The sequence below is a fragment of the Squalius cephalus genome (genome assembly GCF_949319135.1).
Source record: "Squalius cephalus genome assembly, chromosome: 10".
NCBI classification, from domain to species: Eukaryota; Metazoa; Chordata; class Actinopteri; order Cypriniformes; family Leuciscidae; genus Squalius; species Squalius cephalus.
Window position 1 is genome coordinate 5,833,724 of NC_137131.1, and position 27,898 is coordinate 5,861,621.

Here is a 27,898-nt window from a genome sequence, read left to right on the forward strand (position 1 = left end):
TATCTTAAAAAGAGAGATCCTGTATTTATTTATTGGTTTATATGGTTTTACATATAGCTGTAGTTACAATGCTTTTTATTGGCAACCAGTTACCATTATAAAATTTTATAATAGAATCCTGAGCTAAGTGCATAAGTATTAATGCATCAGTTAATATGAATGTGATTTCAAATTATTTGTTGATCCTGGAACAACATTCCAATCAACCAATCAGATTTAAGGGACAAGTTTACTGTTTATGTCAAGTTTAGGCTGATATACAACCCGGGTTAGACGCTTCTACATCAGTTTTATTCAACTATAGTTTCCCTCAGATTTTATGGATAAGTTATGGGTAGGGTTATGTTTAGGGCTAAATTTTCGGACTGGAATTTTGTTCCAGGATCAACAATATATGTCGATCTAGGAACATGTCTTAATTGGCAAAAATCACAGTGACCATACACAGTCAATTACTAAATAATCAAAGATTCTAGACACTCAAATATTGTACACAGAACAATCCCATCTGTTCTTCATTTAGAAACTGATTTTTAGCAATAATGAGAACCTTTCAAGAGCATGTGCTGACTTGATGATATGATATGCTTCTGTAAAAGCCACGTTATTTATAATGATTTGTGAAGAACTACACTACCCATGATCCTGAATAGGGGCCGTATTCACAAAGAATTTTAAGGCTAAAAGTAGCTCCTAACTGGCGAATTTAGGAGCAACTCCTAAAAATAATGGGCGTGTCACTCGTAACTTTAGGACTCCTAATTTTTTTGACGAAGAGTAATTCACAAAGCATTTTAGCCCTAAAAGTAGCACCTAAGCCTGGGACAGCTTAAAAGAAGTCGAGAGGACTCCTAACTCACTAAGACCAATTCACAAACCGCTTTTTGTGGCATTTCACGTAGCGATGTTTTGAAATGCGTATGCGGCGGCTACAGGAGCTTCCAATCGTGAGGGAACAATTTTGCATTGTAGGCATAACTAGGGATGCAATAACGCCACCAACAACAACCAAAACTAGGCTACTCATTGCATGTAAACTAATTGTAACGTTTCATTGTGAATCAAATTAAAATGTTCTTCTCTTTGCAAACGTAGGCAGAGGCATATAGTGACAGATTAATTCAATAATGTTGCAAAGATATTGCATCAATCCATATGTTTCATTAGGCTACTAGGCTATTTGTTTTGCCTTACTCTTTATTCATTTAGGCTACTTATTCAGTTATTCATCATCTTCCGTCCTTCCCATTACTTGTGTAGCGCACGCATTCTCAGACTTGTCACCTGTCACTCATCATCGTAGGGGAGGTGTTTGGAATCATTCCCGCGTTACAATCATCAGCCAATCAAGGTGGTCACTTCAGTCAAGCTCGTGCATGAGTAATGACGTCATCCATAGCAACGAAGACTCACTCTTAGTTTAGGAGTTGTCATTTTTCTTTACTAAGAGTAGGTCTGAAAGGCGTTGTGAATAACTTTTAAGAGAAAACTCCTAGCTAAAATCTTTTAGTGCGATTTAGGAGTACTCCCAGTGGTAAGATAAAATGCTTTGTGAATACTGCCCCTGTCCACTAGTCAGAGAATTCACTGTTACCATGGAAACAGCAAATACCAAGAAATTACAGCAAAATAACTCCAACTTTCACCCAAGGTCTTTCTATAGTCTCAAACTACTTATCTTTCACTATTTATCCAAATATTTTCAAACATTATATAATTTATATATTGTACAGTGTTTTTAGTGCTTTTTAAACCATATTTCTTAATGGGTTACAAACTTTTTTTTTTTTTTCAACTTACACATTTTTGGGTCACTTTAAAATGTTGGAATTCTTATCAAATTGGTTGTTTGGTTTATAGTCTGTAACTCTATTAAAAAAGATTTCAAAATCCCTATGGAGAATGCAGAATACAGAACCAAATTAAGGCACTAAAAATGTTTTGCAGTCACGGTTGCGCCCCGTGAAAAATCTGCTTGTATGCAACAATGACAATCTTATTAATCAAAGATGTTCTCAACATGTGCACTTACCAGATAACAGCCAAACCCAGGGTTCAAACCTAACAGACATGAAGGATTTGGGATAATCCTTAATTTTGCGACGTTCATCTTCGCAAAGCCTTTAAAAGGCTAGTTCAGCCAAAAATTAAAATTCTTTCATTAATTACTCACCCTCATGTTGTTCCAAACCTGTAAGACATTTCTGTCCCTCCATTGACAGCAACACAACTACCACTGTGACGCTTCAAAAAGTTCATAAAGGGATCGTAAAACTAATCTACATGAATTGAGCAGTTTAGTCCAAATTTTCTGAATAGACTTGATCGCTTTACAATATATGATGAACAGATTGAATTTAGGCTTTTATTCACACACTGTAAACATTGATCAGCGTACATAAACAGAAGCTAACTGAACCTGCGTAACAAATGAGAATGAACCTCATTGGTTCTCGCACGTCAAGCGAACATGCTTGAGCTTCCATTTACCACAACTGATGTGTGAGTTGATGAATGTTTATATGTGAATAAAAGCCTAAATTCAATCTCTTCATCATATAAATCGATCAAGTCTCTTCAGAAAATTTGGATTAGTTTTACAATCTCTTTTATGAACGTCAAAGTGGTAGTTGTGTATTCACAAAGCTCTCAGATTTCATCAAAAAGATCTTCATTTGTGTTCTGAAGTTGAACGAAAGTCTTAGGGGGTTTGGAACGACATGAGGGTGAGTAATTAATAACAATCTTTATTTTTGGGAGGACTATCCCCCTAATGAGCAATGTCATACCCAACTGCATTTCATATAGCCAACCATTACCCAAAATAATCCAGCGACTTCCGCTTGCTACTTCATTTCTTTTTACTTATTTCAAGCTATGTCATTAAATCCATCTGCAGGCATATTCCTGTTAAACAACTCTTTTGGAATCATAAAATGATTGAGTTTGTGGTTTTTCTGTTAAAAGTTATGAAATAATGGTTGCTGGCTGAGGGACGTAACGGAAGAGAACGCGGAGGGCAAGGCGAGTCAGTGAGTCACATCCAAAAGGCAGCAGATTGTTCAAATTAAATCTTGTCGGTGACGGTGGCTCTGGGTGCCATGAGGTAATGCTTTCTGGTTATAACAAGAGTTCCAAAGGTTGGGAACTTGGAAATAATAAATAGAGAGAGGGAGAACAAGGCACATTTCCATACTGACACTCAAAAGCAGTTGCGTCTGTTAGAGCTTGCCAACAACAACAGATGAGTCCAAGCTAACTCTAGAAGTCCAGCAAAACGGATTAAAAATAAGCGACAATTCTTTCTGTGGTTACAGTTAAGTTAATAAAAGCTAACTGTCAGAAGATCATATTGCAAAAAGGCCTTCGGCTTGTAATCACGCTTCTTGCTTGTCAAAAGTATCTATAAAAAGATTTAACACAAGGCCTATTTTACACTGTTCAATGAAAAGTTACGAAGCATAACAGCGTGACTGTGTCCTAGTTACAATGTCTTTGCTCCATGCTCCACTGCTCCAATTATTATTGCTAATGGGATGGGCGTACTTTGATCATTGGCTCTTGTGATCAAAAACAACACGCTAGAGCTGCCGTAGAGGGTCAGGATGACAAAATAAATCGGCTTAAGAACTTTTAAAAAGGGAGGAGACACATTTTCCATGTCTTTTGTTGTTGACATCAAAGCCCGAGCGCATTTCCCACTGGTAGAAGCGAACTACATAGCGTGACATCCTCAAAAACCACGAACAAAACTACACAAGGTAAACAAAAACATTACCCAAACTGCATTAAATTCAAAGCGGATGAACATGGAAGAGCAAGTAAAGTAATGCGATTACAATTCAAGAGATGTTTCAAAGTCAGTAAGATTTTTTTTTTAAAAGGAAATTAACACTTTCATTCTAAAAGGATGCATTAAATGTATCAAAAATGCATTTAGAATGTTACAAAAGATTACTATTTCAAATAAACACTGTTCTTTTGAATTTCTATTTACCAAAGAATCCTGAAAAGAACAATGCATCAAAGTTTCCACAGAAATATTAAGACTGTTTTCAACATTGATAATAATCAGAAATGTTTCTTGAGCAGCAAATCAGCATATTAGAATGATTTCTTAAGGATCGTGTGACACTGAAGACTGCAGTAATGATGCTGAAAATTCAGCTTTGCATCACAGGAATAAACTACACTTACAATTTTTGAAAGCTGAATAAGTGTTTAGGTTTCACGCATTGCAAACATAATAGTGCGCTTATGTATCCACGGGAACCTGGATTGCTTATATTTAGACTACAATCATTGTAAATAAAGTAAAACAATAGTGCTCAATTTGGACGTGGACCAAAGGATCAAATCAACTAGACTTGACATGCACAGTCCACTGGGGTGAAGTGGTCCAAATTTGGCGGTAAGTTCGCATTTTGCAATCATGCATCTGCAGGAGAACACGTTCCTGGCTGGCAAACAATAATTAAAAAAGACGTACAACAACACAATGCCAAAGATAAACATTTTCCTTCAGCAAATTGATGCATCCAAACCTCAGAATCTTTGTGGGTTTGTCATAATAATTCCCTTGTAAGGAAACAATGTGAACCAACTTCTTAAACAGATGATGAAATCCAGCCCTTCAACGCAAAAATGACAAAAGTACAAAGACAACATTCCATACTTAACAGCAGCCAAAAAAATCCCCTCGGTCGGCCAGACAACTGACATTGCTTGATGTAGCAGAGATGCTTAAAAAAAGTGTTATTATATCTCATTACAAAAGTATTCTTAACACATGGTAAGCATTTGCACTATTTAAAAGAGTCATTATTTGATGGTAGTCCTTCCAAACCATCATGAAACCGATTTCATCCCACAAAATGATACTACCTCTTGAGACCGATCTGGTACAAGCAAGTTGCTTTATAAAAGTCTTCCAGAGTACAGTAACAGTCTCAAATACACACAATTCATTAATACTCCATCATCTAAAACAGGAAATTCACATTGCTAAAAGTGTTACGTCAGGGCCATATATGCCCTTTTATATTCTCGAATGTACAGACCTCCACTCACAAGCTCCATTAGAAACATCCATTATAAGGCTGTAGAGTTCAGAATATATGAGCTGCAGCTGTCTAATAAAATCTCAATATCAGCAAGACCATCTGGCTAAACCACTGACAAAAGGAAATATTAAAAGACATTACATATCTATATGGTCTCTTCTACACTATCTGTTTTTAAAGTGTAAGTGTGAGGTCCTGTAGCCTATTGGCTCAAATAAATCCTTATGAAAACCAGGGCAAATGTCTCTAAGATTGACCTCATTCCTAGTCTTTAGTTACGTTTCACGTTTTCAAACTATGCCTCTTGTTTTAATGTAAGCAGCAGAATATCAACCAAACAAAAAAGTGGTTGTGAGATGCAGTATATGCCATTTATCTTCATAGAAACCAAGTTGGATAGACTTATTATGAAAATTCACTGTTAGGCCTAGCCTACATTGTGTTTGAACATAAAGGTGTGTCGGCAGTGTGTGTACACAACCACCCTATAATGGTAAATATCCACCACAAGTTTTTGAAAACGATACCATTATCGTCTTTGTGTAAACTACAAAAACGGTGACGGCATGCACATGCGTTTTACGTTTTTAGCCTATAGGCATGCACATTTGGCACGAGTGCTCTGCAAACGAATGCGCATGTGCACAGCGTTTCTTTACAAAGTGACATCGCTGACCATAGATATCATATAATAAAGGTTAGATGTCTCGTGCGCGCTGCTGGCCAATGGAGGTCGACGTCCGCACCTGGCGGCCATCTTGTCATAGTCAGCTCGCTCACTCGTAACATTGTGTTTTAATGGTGCATGTACTTTTTAAATAACCATAACTTGCTCAATTTTCTACCGATTTTCAAATGGGTTGGTTTGTTATAAATGTCAGAGATGTAGTTATGACACTGCATACTTATGAATAATTATAATATTATATATTTCAACATGTTCAAGCATCCAGAATTATAGCCACGTTAATAACGTTTGTAAGAAACCAAACAGTTTGTAAATCCGTCAAGATTTCAGCGAGATAAGAGTATTTGTGTTCGCGCTGATCACTCAGGTACCACAGAGCCCGCCAGAAAGCCTGCCTGTGACAAGATGGCCGCCGGTGATGCCGTTCGAGACTCCGCCCTAAGACATCTAGCCTTATATGGATATCTATGTTGCTAACTACTGGCCTGGCAGCATAATACAGGTTTTTTTTGTCGTTTTCACGGATCAACTCAAACGGGATAGTTTTGATAATGTTGCCATTAGTACAAAGAAAAAAGTTTTTCATTTTTAGTACATCGTTGTCATGTAAACGTACCCTCAGAATAAGCTGTTTGCAGTTTCTATGCAATATGATGTCACATCGCCCCGTCCAGGACTGCTGACGAACCCGTCCTGGGGTGCGTTTCCCGAAAGCATCGTTGGCCAACTATGGTCGCAAGTTCCGTCGTTACCAATAGAGTTCAATGGACATTGCGATGAACTTGCGACCATAGTTGGCCAACGATGCTTTCGGGAAACGCACCCCAGATCTGTACACAGTCCACCATGTATATCTCCTCGCCAGAGCATTTAACAGCAGTATTCAAGTAAGACATTTATTATTTTTAAAGCTACTGAAATAATTCAATCAAGAGCAGTGAGTGATTTTCTATTTTTCTTCGGTTTGATAGATTCATATTAACAGCATATAGCAGTAGATACTGTATATTACGCTGCTTTCACTTTAATACTGATCTAATATACACATGCGATTTCTTTACTTGCTGTTTAGGTTCAGACATAACCGACTGTGTTTATATGAACTTTGTGTTTTTGACATAACCTTGTGTGTATTTGACAGTATAAGCATAATAGGACGTGAAAGAGAACTTAAGTTTATTACTCACATGACTGACATCCAGTTCCCTTTCGAGGGAACTCGAACTGCGTCGGTGACGACACTAGGGGAACGCCCTTCAGCGTAACGCGTCTGAATTTATGAATGAAAACTAATCCAATCCTATTGGCGTTGCGTGATGACGTAGCGTGTGACGGCATAAGCGGATGTATACAAAAGCACGCCGGCACACAGAAATGTCAGCTTTTTGCTATTCAGCAAGCGCTCTGTGTGTGTGAAACAATTCTGTCCTATTTGGTGTTGTATGTCCTGTAAAGTCTGCATTGCAAAATAGAATCTAGGGGCTCGGATTTCGCGTTTGCTGAGGCAGCGCGTAGATTACGAGTCTACTCTGCAATAAGATTCTGTGGCTTGGATCTCGTGTTTGCCGAGGCAGCGCGTAGATCTAAACTCGATCTGCATTTCAATACAGAATCTAGTAACTCGGATCTCGCGTTTGCCGAGGCAGCGTGTTGATTACGAGTGTACTTTGCAATACGATTCTGTGGCTGGAATCTCGCGTTTGTCGAGGCAACGCGTAGATTTCAGGTTTGCTTTGTAATACAGAATCTAGTAGCTCGGATCTCGCGTTTGCTGAGGCAGCGCGTTGATTACGAGTCTACTTTGCAGTTTGCGATACGATTCTATGACTGACATCTCGCGTTTGCCGAGGCGCGCGTTGATTACAAGTCTATTTGCAGTTTGCAATAAAGATTATGTGTGGGGTCCCTGAAGGGTGCTGGCTGTGTTCATTAAAATAACTCGCCGCACACAGTGCGTTTCGGGTATCTCAGCCGCGCCTGTTGACTTTCTTCTCGAGAGATGAAAGCCAAACTTATTGTGAACGACTCGTATCTCGCGTTTGTTGAGACAGCGCGTTAAGGGTCTGCAATAAAAGGGACACACGCGATCTGGGAAATAATACTGTTTGGGTGCGAGGCATTCACAGTCAGCTCCTGAGGGTGCTGGCAGGCTGTTCACTGTGAAATAACTCGCCGCACACAGTCGTGCGTTTCGGGTGTTTCTGCCTCGCGCCTGTTGACTTTCTTCTCGAGGGATGAAAGCCAATTTGTAACGGCTCGCGTTTGCCGAGGCAGCGTGTAGTAGATCGTATAAATAAGTATTTAAACAGTATTCTGGTGCACTATCCAGTGTTTATGGCTGCATTTAATTCTGAGGAATTAAAATAATTAAAATATTATCTGACTTTAGAACTTGGTTAGATATTTGAATTCAGCCTACTATCTGAAGGAGAGTGTCGCTTCTAGAAGTCCCCCTCCAAAAAAAAAAAAAAGCAAAAGCTGAGCTTGGGATTCTAGGCGGCGTTCTCGCCCAAGCCTTCTGAGAAGACGGATCTGAGGACCGTCCTTCAGGCCAGGAAGGCGTCGGGAGAGAGGTCCTAACTTATGTGAGACCTTGGAGGGCTGCCCCCCCAAAAAAGAGAGCGATCGAGATCCCCCCTCTCACCGGGCCCTCAGGAAACTGGTGTCAGCATCCCGCGGCTAATTGCGCTTCGGGACACATCAGTTTCCAGCGAACGCACGCTGCTCTCTCTGCCCCAAGAGCTTGCGGTCAGGCAGCGCTGGCGTCCGCACACCGAGAGTCGTTTTCGATTATTCCCTGCCGGTCCTCCGCTTCAGGGTATCGTCAAGGGCTCTCACAAGACACTTGACACCAACCCTTAGGGGCTGGTTCCCTTGCTGAATTTTGTCGAGGCATGGCAACGTCTCCCCAATATTTCTCCATGGGTCCTGCGCACTGTAGAAATAGGGTACAGGCTGCAGTTCCAGGCTGCCCACCAAAAAAGAGGTAAGTATCAACGGGGTGGTTTGGACTGCAGTAGACCCAGAGCAGGGTCTGGTGTCAGGACAGGAAGTTTACTCGCTGCTGGCAAAAGGGGCCATAGAGCATGTTCCCCCACCAGTCAGGGAGTCCGGATTCTACAGCCGGTACTTCATAGTTCCGAAGAAGGATGGAGGGTTGCGTCCACTTTTAGATCTGAGGCACTTGAATCGGTCTCTGAGGAGGTTCAGGTTCAAGATGCTCACTATTCCCATCATCGTGAATCAAATTCGATCCGAGGATTGGTTTGTCACGATAGATCTAAAGGACGCCTACTTCCACATCTCCATCCTTCCATCTCACAGGAAGTTCCTGAGGTTTGCTTTCGGGGGCGAAGCTTACCAATATCGGGTTCTTCCGTTCGGCCTAGCACTTTCCCCTCGCACATTTACCAAGTGTATGGATGCAGCTCTAGCACCCCTGAGGCTCGAGGGCATCAGGGTGCTCAATTACATCGACGACTGGTTAATAATGGCCCAGTCGCGAGAGCTGGCGATTCGGCATCGAGATGTCGTCCTCGCCCGCATCCAGAGCCTGGGGTTAAGACTCAACACGAAGAAGAGCGTGTTGACACCAGCCCAGAGAACCACGTTCCTGGGAGTGGTGAGGGACTCAGTCACGATGCGGGCTCAGTTGTCTCCTGCTCGGATCGAGTCTATCCTGACCACAGTGTCCAGGTTAAAGCTAGGCCAGGCCGTCACTGTCAAACACTTTCAGGTGGGTCTCATGGCAGCAGCGTCCAGCGTGATACCTTCTGGCCTGCTACACATGAGAGCTTTACAGTGGTGGTTGAGAACCAAGGGGTTTTCCCCGAGGGGAAACCCATTCCGCTTGATAAGGGTTACGCGCAGATGCCTTCGTTCCCTGTCAATTTGGAAGAAGCCTTGGTTCTTGTCCCAGGGTCCCAAATTGGGAGCGTTATGTCGCCGAGTAACTATTTCGACAGACGCCTCCCTCACGGGCTGGGGCGCGGTCATGGACGGCCGTTTTACGAGAGGCCTCTGGCAGGACCATCATTCCTCTTGGCACATAAATTGCCTAGAAATGTTGGCGGTGTTCCGGGCTCTGAGGAGCTTCCTGCCAGACCTCCATGGTCGCCATGTCCTTGTGAGAACCGACAACATGTCGGTGGTGTCTTATTTGAACCGCCAGGGGGGTCTGAGGTCGCGCCCTCTGTGCAGACTGGCGCATCAGATCCTCCTGTGGTCCCAGCGGAGACTATCGTCTCTCAGGGCGATGTATGTCCCGGGGGACCAGAATCAGGGAGCAGACGTCCTGTCGAGGCAGGGGCTGAGGCCCGGGGAGTGGCGACTCCACCCAGAGGTGGTGGAAGTCATGTGCGTGAGATTTGGCCCAGTGGAAGTGGATCTTTTCGCGTCTCAAGAGACGTCCCACTGTCCACTGTGGTTCTCTCTCAGGCATCCAGCTCCGCTGGGGCTGGACGCCATGATGCAGACATGGCCGAGGCTGCGTCTGTACGCATTTCCCCCGATCGCTCTACTCCCAGCAGTTCTGGAAAGGGTCCGTCGAGACGGAGTCAGTCTACTTTTAGTAGCCCCGTTTTGGCCGGCCCGAGTATGGTTTTCGGACATCATTTCACTCCTGGCAGGCCCGCCATGGCAGATCCCTCTGAGGAGGGACTTGCTGTCCCAGGCGGAGGGCTCAGTTCTCCACCCTCGACCCGAGCTGTGGAAACTGTGGGTCTGGCCCCTGAGGGGGCACAGTACCTAGAAGCCGGCCTGTCAGCTGGAGTGGTCGAAACCATATTAACTTCCAGAGCTCCCTCCACGAGGAAGTTATACGGCCTTAAGTGGAATGTATTTTCCGTTTGGTGCAGAGAGCGTGACTTGGACCCAGTTAACTGCCCAGTGGCTTCAGTACTGGAGTTTCTCCAAGACCGCTTTTCTGCCGGGCTTACCCCGTCCACACTCAAGGTTTATGTGGCTGCCATTGCGGCTTTCCACGCTCCCCTGAGTGATGGCCCGCTGGGGAGGCATCACTTGGTCGTACGCTTCCTACGTGGAGCCTGGAGGATGAGACCTGCGACTCGCACCAGAGTTCCCTCTTGGGACCTGGCAGTGGTTCTCGAAGGGCTGGCCGAGGCTCCCTTCGAACCACTGGAGTCGGCTGAGGCCAAGAACCTTTCGTTTAAGGTGGTCTTTTTGTTGGCCATTACTTCTCTGAGGAGGGTAGGAGATCTCCAGGCGCTCTCTATTTCCAATGGGTGCTTGGAGTTTGCTCCAGGCAACATTAAGGCCATCTTACATCCCAGGCCCGGCTATTTGCCCAAGGTGCCATCTAATATGGCACGGCCTATGGTTCTGCAGGCATTTCATCCTCCACCTCACGTGACGGCGGATGAGGAGAGACTTCATCTGCTCTGCCCTGTCAGAGCACTGCAGTGTTATATTCAGAGGTCCTCCTCATGGCGGAAGTCAGACCAGTTGCTGGTGTGTTTTGGGTCGCCCAAGAAGGGGCTTCCCGCCTCTAAACAGACCATCAGCAACTGGATTGTTCAGACTATTTCCCTGGCCTATCAGGTGCGCAAATTGCCTTCACCTATGGCCGTGAGAGCTCACTCCACCAGAGGCATGGCGTCCTCTAGAGCCCTCCTTTCAGGGGTTTCTATCCATGACATATGTGAGGCGGCTGGCTGGGCCACTCCGCACACATTCATGAGGTTTTACAGTCTGGACCTTCCCTCTACACCCGGTGCACGAGTGCTTTCGTCCTAAGTTGTGCCTGAAGACAGCTTCACACTAGGATGAGCGGGGTTCGTTGTGGTATAGTGGGTATCTCGTTCCCCTAGTGTCGTCACCGACGCAGTTCGAGTTCCCTCGAAAGGGAACGTCTCGGGTTACGTATGTAACCCTTGTTCCCTGAGAAAGGGAACGAGACACTGCGTCGGTTCGCCACACCTCACCCCGCCTGGAGCACTTGCTTCATAGCAAAAGCTGACATTTCTGTGTGCCGGCGTGCTTTTGTATACATCCGCTTATGCCGTCACACGCTACGTCATCACGCAACGCCAATAGGATTGGATTAGTTTTCATTCATAAATTCAGACGCGTTACGCTGAAGGGCGTTCCCCTAGTGTCGTCACCGACGCAGTGTCTCGTTCCCTTTCTCAGGGAACAAGGGTTACATACGTAACCCGAGACGTTTTCTGTGCGACTCAGAAAAACCATATCTCAGAAGTTTAGACTGATATGGCTTTAAAACGCATGCAGATAATAAACTTCCATGATGATGAAGAACTGCATTGTCACGTGAGCGTGACCGTGATAAGAGATGATAATCAAAACCAAACAAGTGTTTTGGTTTTTGGCAGAGTATCGGAGGCACAGCTCGTAAAGGCTCCGCCCTCTTCTGGAAAGCAGGATGTGCAGCAGCAGCTCATTTGCATTTAAAGATACATGCACAAAAACAGCATGTTTCTCAAAATTGGAGATGGGTCTGTCTGCGGACGGCAAGAGACTGAAGATTGCAAAATTGGGCATTAACAACATGCTATAATACATTATCTGAGGAGTATTTTGAGCTTAAACTTCACAGACACATTCTGGGGAGGGACACCTGAGACTTATATTGCATCTTGTAAAGAGGGGCATAATTGGTCCCCTTTAAAGCAAAAAAAAAAAAAAAAAAAAAACAGTGTATATATATATAGCTATTTCAACATGTTTTGGCTAAACAACTCAATCACCATTTAGTTTAAAACTCCTTTAAAAAAAGTAAACTTTACAAACTGAAAACAACACCATCTAATGTATAGCAAAATGTAGTTTACTTGCAACAAATTGACAAAAAAAAATGTAATACTTGACCTTAAAAAAAAAAAAACCTAGTTATGCTTGTAATGCAATTATGTTTGTTATGTCTCTAATTGTTTATGACTGCAGACCAACATCTGCTCTGAATTCCCCCCCTCCCCCCCCCCCCAAATTTATATATAAAAAGGGGCATAGCATAATAGTTTTATAGCAAAGACCAAATCAAGGTCCTCATTCCTGCAAGGCCAAATGTCCAAAATCCAAACGAGCTTAGACTTCCTAACTTTTTTTTATACATTATTTTAGCAAGTTATGTATACATTTGTGCAGATGTCCTGTCATTTTATGTAACTTGAACACAGTGTAGATCTATTTGTGGGTAAAATAACTTTTTAAAGTTAACATTAAAAGCACTGCTGTAGAGCCAATGGTGGAGTTTAATGATGTCACAGGTCTATAATAGAGGTTTACTAGTTTTTCACCTCAACCATAATGTTTGAGAAAGTGAAAATTAAAACTCTTTAAAATTAAAAAAATGTAGACTATAAGTGTGCAATTTCAGTCATATGAAAAGTCACTTACAAGGCAGCTGACATAGAAATATCCCCAAACTTTCATCAGGAAGTCCAATGACATGCAAAATTTCCATCATTTTGTTGTCAACTATCAAAAGATTAATAAGCATTCAAATTTATATCAGGCACACAATTCACAATACTTTGAAAATACATAAAACAGACAATGGAAACTGGACAAAAGAACAAACAACACAAAGTTTTGGTCTGGGGCTTTATTGATTTAATTTATTAAGATGCTACATAGTCCAACAAAGTTGGGGTTTCTTTATATACCATTATAGACTACTTGACTAGGAATATCAACCTTAATTTTCATCTTAGACTCATTATTTATTTATTTATATACATACAAAACGGTCACCTTCATGTTTACATCGTATGTGAAGGTTTGGGGCACTATAATAAGGTTTTCCTTTAATTATGAGCCAGCTGATTGGCTGATAGGCCCCCAAATCCCTCCCTCTCCATGGCAATCATACTCCTTGGTGAACTATACATAAACCGCAGTCCAAAAATCCCTATACCCTGAATGTCTCCTTAAGATACTCACAAAGCAAAGTTTTGCCGTTTTTCAATATCGTAAGCTCCTCTGTTCTTAGAAATCCAATATTTAGCAATAAGATGATTAACTGAAACTAAAGCTTCTCAAGGAGGGGGGTAGAAGAGAAACATTAAAGAAAAAAACGCCCCCACAACACCAAACTATGACACAAATACACATCAGGTCACAAAATGGTCCCCTGTAGGAAGAGTCTCTCTTCGGGTGTCATTTCGGTTATTTCACAAAGACCAGACCGTTGTGCATGGGAAGATGACATTCTTTATATGTAGTGCATTTTTAATATAAACAGTTCTGTGCAATAAAAGCTTTATTCATAACTTAAATCCAAACAAACGACTAAATTAACATCAGAGGACAGCAAAGAAACAGAGGGCTCAGGAAAACAGTGCAGAAATGTCAGGAGTGTTTTTTTAAAGCCTTATGCTGCGAGATAAACCAGTGTTGTGTACATTTCAGACCACCGACAAGGCATATCGAAGCCATGCATTTATCTGGAAATGAGGTGTAGGCTTGGCATGGCTAAAATACAGGTTACAATACTCACATGTGTCAGTTTTTAAAAGAATAGTTGCCCTCAAGAATAAACATTTCATCTCGGTTTACTCCCTCATCATGTTGTTACGACCTCATATTAATTACTTTCTTCTACGAAACCCAAAATTAGATGCTATGCAGATTGTCTGAGCTGCTCTTTCCCATAAACGTGGATGGGGATTGATCCTGAAAAGATCCAAAAAGGACAAAAATGAAAGAAAAACACCATACAGCTTGTGTACCATGTTCTAAAGCCATGCAATAGCTTTGTGTGGAACTGGCTAAACCTCATTAAAATATCAATTCATATGCAAAATCTCAAACATATCAAATTGTATGCCAAACGCCATGAACAAATTCAGTCCATCTCTAACACAAATCTATTCGTATGGCTTCAGAATAGTGTTAAAGATCTTTGGACTAGTTTTATTTTTGTCCTTTTTCACAGCAACATACTGTAAACCGTGTATGGAAAAGAGCAGCTCTTCCTAACATCTTGTTTCACAGAAGCAAAAAATTTGGGGTTGGAACAACGTGAAGATGAGTAAATGATCATAAAATGTTAAAGCCTGGATTTACTATTCCTTTAACTACTTTTTTTTTGTTCTTTTTTGAAAGGGTAAAGTGAGAGGGGGGGTCAGTGTTAATGGACCTGATGGTGAAAACTCCTCATGGCATCTTCAGATAGAAAGTTCATAGGGAGAGAGACCTTCAACCAGTTGCATGTAAATGGTGCATCAGATATTACGCTTAGCAGCTGCACTATTATTGTATATAATAATGACTTGATCAATAAATTAACTTAGGTCGACAGGCAGCGAAATGGAAACTGAGGTGTGCTAAAAGGGCCTGAAAAGGATATTTCACCTATGGAGCAGCTTAATAAAATATAAAGTATTTTTTTGCTCTAAACAGAGCCATGCATTCAAGCATATATCCCTTACCAAAAGAAAACAATAATAAAGAAAGGTGAAAAACCTATTCTGTTCCTGACAGGGAAATCGGTTTGTGCAAAGCATCATCGGAAGTGTTGGTTTCAGAGACATCAGCTCTGCGCCTCACCGACATAAAGAGAAATATGGTTTCAAATGGTTTTTGGAGCAAATGAATAGGTGAAAGGCCAAAGGGTTTCACCAACACTTCCCCAGTAACAGCGGTTTGAAATATCAGTCACTAATAGTCCATTTCTTCAATGTTGATTTAAGATGTCTAATCACCGAAACCGTGTTTGCAAGTGAACATTAAATTGGCATGAAACGGTGATGGTCTTTTAACAAAAAAATGTGCGTAATTAGTGACGACATCATATATTCTTGCAAAACTGCATGTTATCTGATTTGTCGAAGAAATATATGTTGAATCATAGTACTTGTTGGTACTCAAACATATCTGCTGGACTGAACGGAAGTGGATGGAAGATATAAAACACGTTATTTCAACAACAGTGTGACTGGGGAAGATACTAGAAGGCTTGTTTTTATCATTTACCTGGAGAGTGATTGAAAATATACAGGCTAAACTTCAGTGAACTGCTGCTTCAATGCACGATGTTTGGGTATGCACAAATTAAATGCACACGCGACACTTTTCAAAGATGTTTAGCATTTGTATACAGATTCAATTTGCTTCTGACCCATTGAAAAAAAAAAAAAAAAAAAAACAAGTGATAAACAACATTCACTCTAGCACAACTCAGTCGCACATCTGGTGTTAGAAAATCCCTACAACATTTTAGTGGTTAAAATCTATGATATATTTGAACTTGCATCAGAAATAATTAAGGAAGAGGGGCCAGAATGATTTCACAATTTTGAGGCAAGAGCTGTGTCAGATTACTATTATTATTATTTTTTTGTCTGAATTTATTTCTTTGCACATAACATGATGAAATATCTTGATCTCTTTATTAATTTTACACACCTCGCTAATCCAAAACTACCCCAATGATATGGCATTCGGATTAAACGAATTCTGCATTGGTTACTTGTCTGTTTTGTTTTTGTTTCATCCGCAATGCATGCTTGTAACACTCTCCTCTTGGATTTTACAAGGCCAACTTGCCGACGATGACACCCACAACAAAAAACAGCACAATTAGAGCGATCACCCTGGTGCTCAGCCCCTCCTCCTTCACTCTCATCGCTGAAGAGGAGTGCGGAGCGGACATTACTGTGCTCTTCCTCATCCGCAGACCATCATCTTCCTGCTGGGGAAGTGGAAGAGAGAGATAAAGATAAAGACAGTTAGATGACAGAAATAATCTTGAGAGTTATGAAAAGCGCTTTTGGCCCTGCACGCGTCTCATTAAACAAGCAGCAGTAATGGTCCCCAGCTGCAGCTGATGAGTAAGGGCAGGTTATCTTCAGTTCCGACTCTCGATATGCTCAACATCCTGTGGCCGTTACAAATTTGAACAATATGGTGGAAGAGAGCATAAATGCGGTGGTCAATCAGTATGGCTCAAAGACAGATATCTATAGAGAGCAGGGTGATGGATATAAATGTAACGTTGCTCATTTTAAGTGTTTCTTAGAGGTACAGCAGACGAACACTGAACAATTTTATTATTTTTTCATGAAAAACTCAAATAGGTCAAATAGGCACACACAAAAAAACACATTTTAAGTGGACATCAGTGGGAAGAAATTAATATAAATAAATGATATAAATGCTTTGAAGTAATTAAATTTAATTAAATTCAACCTTTCTATTTTGTTTCAGTCTATTGGTAATTTGAGCATCTTTTTCATTGCCTCTAAATCAAATGAAGTGACCACACAAGAATTTACGAAAAACTATTTGTAGAAATCCACATATACTTTCTATTTCCACTCCTTTACAGTATTAAGTTGTTATACTTAATCTAAATTCAAGAGATTACCGCTGAATTATGTACATAATTATTGAATTATGTACACTACTGTTAAATCTTTTTTTAAAGAAACTTCTATTCAGCAAGAATGCATTAAATTGAAAACAGTAAAAGTATTAACTGTAAAGATTTGTATTTTATATATAGAGTTTTGAGCAGAGAATCCCTTACGGCACGTTTAAATATATATAGGCCCTACGTGGGGTTAGGGAGTGCCATTGGAAAATGGTTTCAGATTCAGGGCTGAGAAATAATAAACCATAATAATCATTTAAAATTTGAATTAAGCGCTCAAATGTACACATAAAGCTTGCTGCAGCGCAATGACAAAAAATATGATTATGAATGTATCAGAAAAAACTATCTGAACATCTTAATTTATTCATAGATTAGTGAATTCTGAGTCTGCTGCAAAGAGGATTGTGGATGCGACTTTTGAGAGATTATGCAGTAGGCGCGGTACTAATTTAGCTTCCATACTCAGAACAAACACTTGGATATGTGCCTAATAATAGCGCACATTTATCTAGGTTAGCGGTAGAGCGATTGGGCATGTAAAGTGGCTAACGTTAGGCTACTACTTCCATGTTTTAAAGGTCGATGAATGTTAGGTGAATGTTTAAATATATATTAGAATGATTTCTAAAGGATCATGTGACACTGAAGACTGGAGAAATGATGCTGAAAATTCAGGTTGGTTATGTATTTAAAAATAATGAAATAGAAAACAATTTAAATTGTTATAATATATGTTTTCATTGTTTTTTGATAAAATAAATGCAGCCTTGGTGAGCATAAGAGACTTCTTTCAAAAATCATTCCGAGCCCAAAATTCTGAACGGTATTGTATATAATGTATTTTTAATGCATAATTTTGTATATTTGAATTAAGAGTTTGAAAGAAAATAGCAAAAAAAGTATCTAATGTTTTAAAATATTCATGACTATTGCTGACAATGATATTTCTGAGAATGCAAATAGCAAACACTCACCCTGATCTGTTTGTTCTCCTCTCGTAGCCGCTGCACCTCCGTCTGCAGTCTTTTACATTCCTCCATGATCTTCTTGACCTCTCCATCATCCAGACTGGAGGCCATGGACTTCATAGACAATGTGGATGATTCCGACTTTGAGAGACTGGCGGATATCTTATTGCTTTCCATTTCATGCTGTGGTCAAAATCAGGTTCACACACACACACGCACAGACAGACAGACACAATCATAAGCAAATGCATCCATAAAAGAGCCAAGAATCTGTTTTGCTTAATAGTTTTAGGAGAGGGTAACATGAATGTAGTCATGCCTTCTGTCATTTCACACACTGCCTACAGCTCAGAGCTAACATGAGGAAAAACATGAAAACCCATCCACTCACTGTTTTCTCATTTTCAGCGGGCATATCAAAGACACATCTCAGCTTGGAGTCCATCAGATCCTCTGGCTTGGCGTCCTTCCACTGCAGGAGAGAACAACAACATGTGTAAACAAGAGCCTACATTTGATTATACACCAAATAAACACCTCATGAGCCGTTTACAAACCCTAGCGACCTGCTTGCATACACAACATTTTTAGGCATCATAGGAGGATTTCCACCATGGAAGATTTCCCCAGAGAAATGTAGATGATAAAAAGTATTGCTAGAAAATCGCTGAACAATTAAAAATGCACAATTGACTAAAATATTTGTGTGCTTTGTATTTCTCATGCTTGTAACAGCATTGATCCATTTGCCTAGCCACATGCCACCTGAGCCAATTGTGGACGTTATGCATTAATAAGTTGCCCATGAAGAGAGTTTCAAAGCAGTCATCTGCGAGGTCTCGGATCTTAAAAAGGTATCCGGCTATGTAGACAGTAGACAGTGAGGCAGCTCCCTCGGTTTTGGAGTCAAGCTTTGGAGCCATCAACAAGCAATAGTGGAAATAGTTCAGGACAGTGAATAAGTAGCCAGATCTCTGCTCTACATTTTCTTTCCGCTTCTCCTTCCTGTCATTTTCATAACCTATTTACCATTACATCTGCTCATGCACACAAATGTTCAGTATGATCTATTTCAGAAAGCTCAGAGAGAGTCATGAACAACCAAGAGATTTGGATATTGCTCTTGGACCCTGTCAAACACTAGAGTTATGTGACAACCCCAGTTATATTACTTGAACAGCAAACTCACACCGCTTTGTATCATATATTGTTGATCTATGCCAGAGGTTATCACAATATTATTGCTTAATGGCATTGTAGCACACTTTTGATGAAGTCTGTTTATTGAAAAACTTCAAAAATAATGCAAAAGACTTGTGTTGTTGTTAACTAAAAGTTTTTGTTTTTTTTAATTGAAATAAAGCTGAAATAAAATAAAATATATTTATCAGATGGGGAAAAAAAACAAACAAGAAATGCTGCCTAGGCAACTAACTGAAATAAAATAATTTAAGTTTAAGTTCTCATTATCAAAACTGAAATGAAAATAAATAAAGGCTTAGTAGAAATACAAAAAAAAAAAAAAAAAAATTTGAGAAAAGGACATGCAATTACTTAAAGTTGCAGTCCGTAGTTTTTCCTCTTTGTCGCCATCTCTGTTCGAAATCTGCACTTGCAGTTATTCGCAGAATTATCAACTTTACGTGGGTTGTGCCTCGGCACGGCACAGCGCGGATGAATCCAATGTTTTGAGGAGAATGTGCGGCTGTCAGTCGCCGCGCCGGTGTGGATACTGGCATTCACAATCACAGATTCCACTTTTTGGAAGTATGACCAACATAAGAATATTCACCGGAAAATGTAATCTGAACAAGTAAGTAGCATCCACTTTTGTTCTGACCAACTAAAGGGAAAAAAATATTGTTGTAAATCGCGCTGATTAAATCTAACGATCGCTTATCATATCACGTCAAATCATGCAAATTATACTTTGTTCTCAAATTGTTAATGTTAACAACATCAGCATTGCGTGACTACATTTAATGCCCTTCCGATTTTATCCTTGTTTTCGCATGAGCCCGGTTGCAGTCTCTTTTTTTCTGTAGCAACTCCGAAGTCCAAAGTGTTTCGCATTTTACTACGGGTGAATCTACAGTTGTCACTGGTGATTGTCGTTTGAACCTTTCTGGATCCGCCATCAAATTGATAAGTTTAATTATATCAAGTGCTGTGAGAAAAGGCTATAAATCTCCATCTCCAACATCCTCACACTCATAGCCTACTAGCCGAGACTCCTTTATGTTTACAGACGTGACGTAATGATGCAAAGACATGCTCAAATTTCCCGCGGAAATCCACCAGTACCGCTGGAATTAAAAACATTATTACAAGCTTACCGTTTTGAATCGAGCTAAGGCAAGCAGATAGTTTTGAACACTGGCTGATTATGTACTTGCTCAAAAATGTATTTTGGATCATTTTTAACCCAAAAGTTACGGACTGCAGCTTTAAACCTAAAAATTAAAACATAAAAGCTAATTCAAAAAAATATTGATAAATACTATGCTACTATATAAATAAAGCCAAACAAATAACACTGTTCAAGGCTGGTAAAAACATCAATTCACCTGCAATTAGCAGTTATAAAAGTACATTTTGGACCCCACATATAAGACATCAAGAATGGTTTTATAATATATATATAGACTTCATAGATAGTGTTACTAAAAAAAGGAGAAAATGCACCCAAGAAAAAACAGACCTGAACAAGGGAGTTTAAACCTTCAGAAAGCAGGTGGCATGGATCAGTACTCACCACTCCCTCAGTGTCGGTCATGTCAGGTGGGGCCAGCAGAGACTGTACCATGAACTTGTGTTTGCTTTTCTCATTCGGATCATAATCGAACGGTTGCAGCATCACTGTAAGACAAACACAAGAACATAAATACAGTACACATTAAACAATATCTTTAGCGTTTTCCTCATTTTAGTGGGCAGGATAGTCATAAGACGACAGACAATCTGAGCCAGATTTGAACCTGAGATGCCTACTTGAGCCCCAAGTGCTAGTGGCTCCAACATCATTTTATGATTTTTAAGGAATAAAAAACGATACAATATTAAAATTTCCAGCAGATAGGTTTCTCAACAGTCCAAGGGCCAGATTTACTAACAGCGCAAACCCTCTTTTGGCATTAAAAAACTACTGTCAGGATTTTCTAAAGACACGCAGTGGAAAAAATAGCGGTGAAAAGGCGTGGACAGTCATTTTTGCGGCTGACCTTATTGCATATGCATTTGTAGGAATTTTCTTTTCAAATGCAAAATTTATGGGAGGAGGGTATCTAAATGAATCATGCAAGGTGATTTTCTAAGATTTGAGCTAGTCAGTTTACGGTTTTATTGCGGTATTAATTACCGCCTAATTTGCGTTGGTCACTATGGAAATGATCCGGCTGCGTCTGTGTTCTTTATTTTGCAAGTCTTCAGTAGATCACGCGCAGAACTTTCCACTCCCAGCTGAGTTTTTTTGGAATTGCGCTCTTACGCTAATCTGCCCTGTTTAGTAAATCTGGCCCCAAATGTGATAAAATATTTGGGTGTAAAACACCCATGTTTCACAAAATGACATTACTCAGAAAAACAAAAAGACTTAGCTATTCATTTCATATAATCCCACTACAAACGTTGCTGATAAAACTTCAGTGACCCCAGAAGGGCAATTTTTCTTACAGCTCCTAAACAGTGTTTTTCACGTTAATAATAACACATTCAGCCTTTAACTCAAACCAGGTGTTAGTGTGAGGAAGTTCACGTCTACAACCCCATCAGCACCATCCAAAGAAGGCCATGTTATTTGATGTCATTCCAATGAGCAAAAGCTAATTTAGAGCTGTTACCATGATTTACAATGATCACTTTCTTATGCCTGGCGTGCGAGGGCTCTGGCACGGTTGAAATCAGTATTGAAAGCCGATTTCACCCCCATCACCCTTTTTAAAAGACACCATTCGGATTCAAAAGGGTCTTTTTTGTGTGAATGTGTGCATGATTTAGGAAAACTGCTGCTAAGTTTCATTAAAAACAAATGATCTCTTAATTTCAAAGGCCCTCTTAGATGTGGCTACTACTGCCGAGCTCACAGAAGATGCACGCCAACTCCCCCGCGAGTTAAAAAAACCTCACTTTGGTTTTGTGTGCCATTATGGCAATCAAGCGCCGTCGATATTGCAAACTGAAAACAGACGGCTGAGACAGATTGGGAATGTCCTGTTTTGTCAGTCCCAATCTTTCCGACTGCACTAGACCGGTATTTCACTAGCAGCATCAAGGGGGTATTTTTAAACGTATCAACAGAGGAAGAGGGATTAAATGAGTCTTGACATGACTTTATTTGTACAGTTCACATTAGTAATATTACTAAAAGAAATGTGCACTGTGCAAATATTCAGATTTCTCACCCATAGCTGTTGTTATCCTTGACGCAAGATGTGGAGAAAGTCAAAGTATCAGTTCAAGTTCACACCATTCAGCTTTGCCATCACAGGAATAAATTACATTTTAAAATATATTACAATTAGGGCTGTCAAACGATTAATCGCATCCAAAATAAAAGTTTGTTTTTACATAATATATGTGTGTGTACGGTGTATAATTATTTTCTATATATAAATACACACATGCATGTATATATTTAAGAAATATTTGCATATATATACTGTGTATATATATTTATATTATATATAATTTATATTATATATAAATATTTTATATATAAATAACACATTTTTCTTAAATATATATGCATGTGTGTGTATTTATATATAGAAAATAATTATACTCCATACACACACATATATTATGTAAACACAAACTTTTATTTTGGATGCGATTAATCGCGATTAATCGTTTGACAGCCCTAATTACAATAGAAATCATTTATTTAAAATTTTAATAACACTTTAGAATAATGTCTCATTTATTAACATTAATTAATGCATTACCTAACGATGAGCAATATATTTTTATGCCATTTATTAACCTTTGTTTATGTTAGATCACAGTGCATTAACTCATGTTAACAGATACAACTTTTGATTAGTAAATGTTGAGATTAACATTACCTTAGATTAATGAATGCTGTAGAAGTATTGTTCATTGTTAGTTCATGTTAACTAATGTAGTTAACTAATGTCAACAAAAGAAACCTTAATGAAAAATTTGACCATAATATTTCACAATACTACTGTATTTTCTGTATTTTTTATCAAATAAATGCAGCCTTGGTGAGCATAAGAGACTTTAAATTTTTTAATGGTAGTGTATATCAATTGTCACAGTAATGAAAACAGCAATAGACGCTACCGCCCATGGTGTATGACGTTATATACACATTGCATCACAAATGAAAAACAACAACTTCTTTTTAGACTGAGGGTGCGTTTACACGACAACGATGTACTGAAAATGAAAACATTTTTACTTTGCTTTTTTGAAAATGTTTGCGTACAGACGACAACACTGTCAAAACGATCCTCGTTCACATGGATCTACGAAAATGAATAAAACCGCTGTATTATGCTGCCAGGCCGGTAGTTGGCGATGCCGTGTTGTGTAAATGAACGGACAAAATGCAAAATAATTTGTGGTAAACAGTGTTGTGTGAATGTGAATTTAAAAATAGATTTCCTGAGATTTTTTCGATGTTCAAACTGAAATCAAATAAACAGATGTGAGTTGAATTTTTTTTTTTTTTTTGCTAAACAAAGCCAGAGACTTTAATAGTATTAGAGCTTTGAAAATCATAAATCATATTCGAAGTTTGTTTGTTTATTAATATTAGAATATATTCGAATATTTATTAATAATATTTTGCCGGAGATAGCATGGAGTCGATTCTGGCCTGCCTCGCCCCCGATCCCTCCCCCTCCTCCTCTTCAAGCTTGCCGGGATGTAGTGTTGACAGGTGGGCTCTCATGTGGCTGTCGACGTGTGGTATAATGTGAGTTTGGTCCTACATATTTTACACATCACTTTGTCCTTACTTGTGATTTTTCCCTGTTTCTTTGGGAACCCAAAGTAGTGCCACGTTGCTTTTCAAATTGTCAGGAGTGTAGATTTCGAACTCCTCGTCAGCTGTGGTTGTTGTAGACGTTGGTGCGGCCATTGTTTTGGTATTCCAAATAAGCGCCAACCAGGACGCTAACGTCACCTACAGGAGCCCAGATGATCAATAATAGCCTTGCTAATGAGCTTGCGATTCACAACTTCACCAGGCGTGAAAAAGCCTCGAAATCTGAATTGAAAACAACGTTTACAAGCAAACACATTTACAAAAAATAATGCCCATAACAGGTTCGAATATTAAAGGCTGCCTAATATTCGTTCAAATATCATTATTTTTTTAAATATTAGAATTATATTCGAATAACGAAGTTCGGAGTCAAAGCCCTAATAAGTATTAGGTGTTATTGTCTTGAACAATAAAATGGACGGCTCCGTGCTGACTGTGATTGACAGTTCATTCTCTGGGAGATCACTACTGACACATCACTACTGACACAATCCAACAAGAGCAAGGCAGTGATTTAATCATTATTAAAGCACAAGAGCATGATTTCTTTAACAAAAAACATATTTATGAGATGCTTAAATTTGCAGAACATGGAAAATGTTAGCCCTAAGACGGTTGGAAATTTACAAGAAACAGAATAGTGAAAATAAATTTGATTATATTTAGCCATTTAATGTGATTGACCTGATAATATTACAAAATATTAACTAATTTACGCTCTCAGGTATGCATACTTTTGATCAGATATCTTGAATGTGCAATGTAGAAAGACGAGGATTGTTCATGTACAGAAAGGTCTTTCTGGATCTCCTTTTTTGTTTTGAAAGCAACCATATTTGGCACAATCTCAGTCTTTTACACAAATTTTATGAGCTGTCTGCACATACTGTTCTTTCTTGTATTCTTAAGAGAACTATTTCTAATCACACAGAGCTTGTGTGGTCACAACTTGAGTGGTCATCTTCAAGGCTGTGGCCTGTCTGGGGGCGGGACAACTGCAGAAAACTGTCGCCCTGAGCCATGTGCATTCAAACAAAACACCTGACTGCAGACAATCGTTCCTCTGCCTAATTAACTGGATCCCTGGAGATAAAAAGCAGAGCAACTCCATTAATTATGAAACATGACCTCGGAATCCCTTTGGCAAAAACTATGAAGTCTAAATGGAGAGAGGGAGAAAATGTGAGGAAATCCAGACATCACTAATGGTTTAGAGAGGCATACTTAACTTACTAAGTTCCAAAGCAAAGGTTCTGAGTCATGACAGGGGTATTAATAAGTATAATCAACAAGTAATTTGATATTATAATGACAGGATTATAAACACCAAGTGATTACCCATAATAAACCATATTCAGCATGAAGTTTACTGGTGTCTCCACGACTCCACCTTGCACTTAAAGAAATATCATGTCAAAAATCCCAATTACTGATCTCTTCATAATGTTTGGATTGATGGAATTATAAAAAATTAAGACTTAAAAGATGTTTAAGAAAAAAATAATAAAACAAAACAAAAGTCAACCTATTTTCTGTTAACTTGCAGATTGTCACAATCACTATTATCAGGGACCACCAATATATCTTTAAATTGAAGTTACTTCACTTTGTGCAGCCAAAGAAATGTTGTTGCTGATCAAATAAAGGCATAGAAGCATTACATAATGGTAAAATTGATGTGAGTGTTAAATAAGTGTGTAGTCTTGTGGACACAATGTGGAAATGGACATACACTGTATAAAGAACTTTAAAAGGTAAAGTTTCTTCAATCATAACAGATTCATGAGGGATTCAGAGCTTGAAGTTGTTGCTTTTGAACTGTCAACAAAAAACTTCACAACCCAGACAGACAGTGATGTTTGAGAACGGATGGAGACGTGAGGCTCGTCTCATAGGTCTGGATAAAAGTCAAAAGCCCATTAACCAAAATCCATTGTGCATCCCCTCTGATAAACACGCGAGGGAATACTAAAAAACTAGCCTGTCATCGATTCAAATACAGTCAGAGCTATTGTACATATTGACAGGGACCAGGCATCTCACCATGGAGAGAAATCCCAAAACACCGGAATCAACACAGAATAATGAGAGCAATTGAAGAATGTCTGTGAGACTCCAAGAGGCTTCAAATGAGTCGAGTTATTAGGAAAACTCTCAAAGGTCTCAGAGACCAACACTGCTGTTGGTTATGTAAAGGCTTCCGTCATGCACAGAGAGCAGTTGGGTAATGGATATAAAGGTGCTGTAACATAAATGTCTCCTTCATTTTGCCAACCACAGTATCTCACAGGAGACGGGTCAAGTGTACTCCAAAGACTTCATTAGCTCATTTGCATAAAGCTACATATTCTCATCTTAGCCTCACTGATGGACACGGCCACATCACTCTTGCTCATTTTACATCATAGCTTCTGGTCGTTTTATCACTAATCACGGTCTGCAAAAGTGCCTTCAAATCAAATATTTTAGCATTATTTATTTACCTTTATAGTTTCATTTTAATTGTATTTATATATAGGCTTATTTATTTTTATTTCAGTTATAGCCATTTTAGTTCTTCATCGTAAGCTTTATTTCTGTTAGTTGCCAAGGCAGCATTTCAAATTTTTTGTTTAAGATTTTTATATAATATTTATTTTTATTTCATCTTTTTTTTTTTTTATTACTAACAAATATTTGTAATATTTTTAGTGAACCAATTTTTTTGGGGGTGATTTTTTGTGTGCCATTTTTCACTTCCATTCTCACCTTCCGTTCAAAAACAACAAACGGTCTGTGTTTCTGATGAGTTGTTTCTCTGTAAATTCACACATACAGAAACCAGGACGTGTACAGAAAAAAAATGTGCCTGCAGAAAGGGCTAACACTTATAACAGGGACGGGAATCTGGATCCGCACAGACAGAACTGCCTACGGATACAAGTCAAGCTGTCAAGCTCACACAAACAGATTTCCTGTGACACATCGACAGAAAAGATCAGAAATGACTCACTATTAAACAATCCCTTTCAAAATTGACCTAAATAATCAACATCTCATACTGATCAATTACCTGACAGAGTTAATGATCATTTGATAGCAACGGCAATTTTAAGCACTTGGTTCTTTGAAAGACCGCTAATGGCGTTTTCATTACAAACATCTGTCATATGATACACAATATTGACATCATCATCGTCAAAGTGGTTCCTCCACAATATAAAGACTTGAAGCAGATGACTCATAGCACTGTATATAAGGTAATTAAACTATATATGGCTCTGTATCTGCAACAGTGTTATACATAACAAAAAAAAAAAAGTTATTAAAGGAAGGCAGTGCATGTGTTCCTGTAAATGGAGAGCATTTCTATTGAGTTTATAACAAAGCAAGCAAAACAAATACTATTATTATAAATCAGGCAAATATAAATAATAAATTACAAATGAATATTAATTTTAAATAACTATTATTATTAATTACGACGCAAGCACAACAATAAATAATATTAATATAAATAAGAAAAGAATAATAAATAAATACAAACATATATTAAAAAAATATGAATAAATAGTAAGAATAAGAATAAGTAGAGGTAGTAATAACAATAACACTTTTATATACGTGTAAATTAATATTTATTCTTATTTAATATCAACACTTTAATATCTTATTTAATTCAATTCAATTCATCACAACCTCTCCATTCAACTTGGTTCATCAACCATTACTCCTTCCAGTATAGCCAGGAATCTTGGAGTTGTGATTGTTGATCAGTTAAGCTTCACAGTCCATTTTGCTACAACGGCCTGGTCCTGCACATTAGGAAGA

General features: G+C 39.2%; 1 protein-coding gene across 2 annotated transcripts in view; it reads right to left on the reverse strand.

The window, feature by feature from the left end:
- Positions 1 to 14,193: 14,193 nt before the first annotated feature.
- vapb (VAMP (vesicle-associated membrane protein)-associated protein B and C) overlaps positions 14,194 to 27,898 on the reverse strand; it is a 31,177-nt gene continuing 17,472 nt past the window's right edge. The window contains exons 3-6 of one of the 2 annotated variants that reach the window (XM_079884931.1): positions 20,831 to 20,934; positions 18,467 to 18,547; positions 18,082 to 18,258; positions 14,194 to 16,420 (exon numbers count right to left, since the gene is read on the reverse strand). In XM_079884931.1, the coding sequence (XP_079741057.1) occupies positions 16,262 to 16,420; positions 18,082 to 18,258; positions 18,467 to 18,547; positions 20,831 to 20,934 (521 nt within the window). In that variant the 3' untranslated portion in view covers positions 14,194 to 16,261. Of the gene's footprint in view, positions 16,424 to 18,081; positions 18,259 to 18,466; positions 18,548 to 20,830; positions 20,935 to 27,898 lie in introns of both variants that reach the window. The other variant, XM_079884930.1, reaches the window with a different exon arrangement.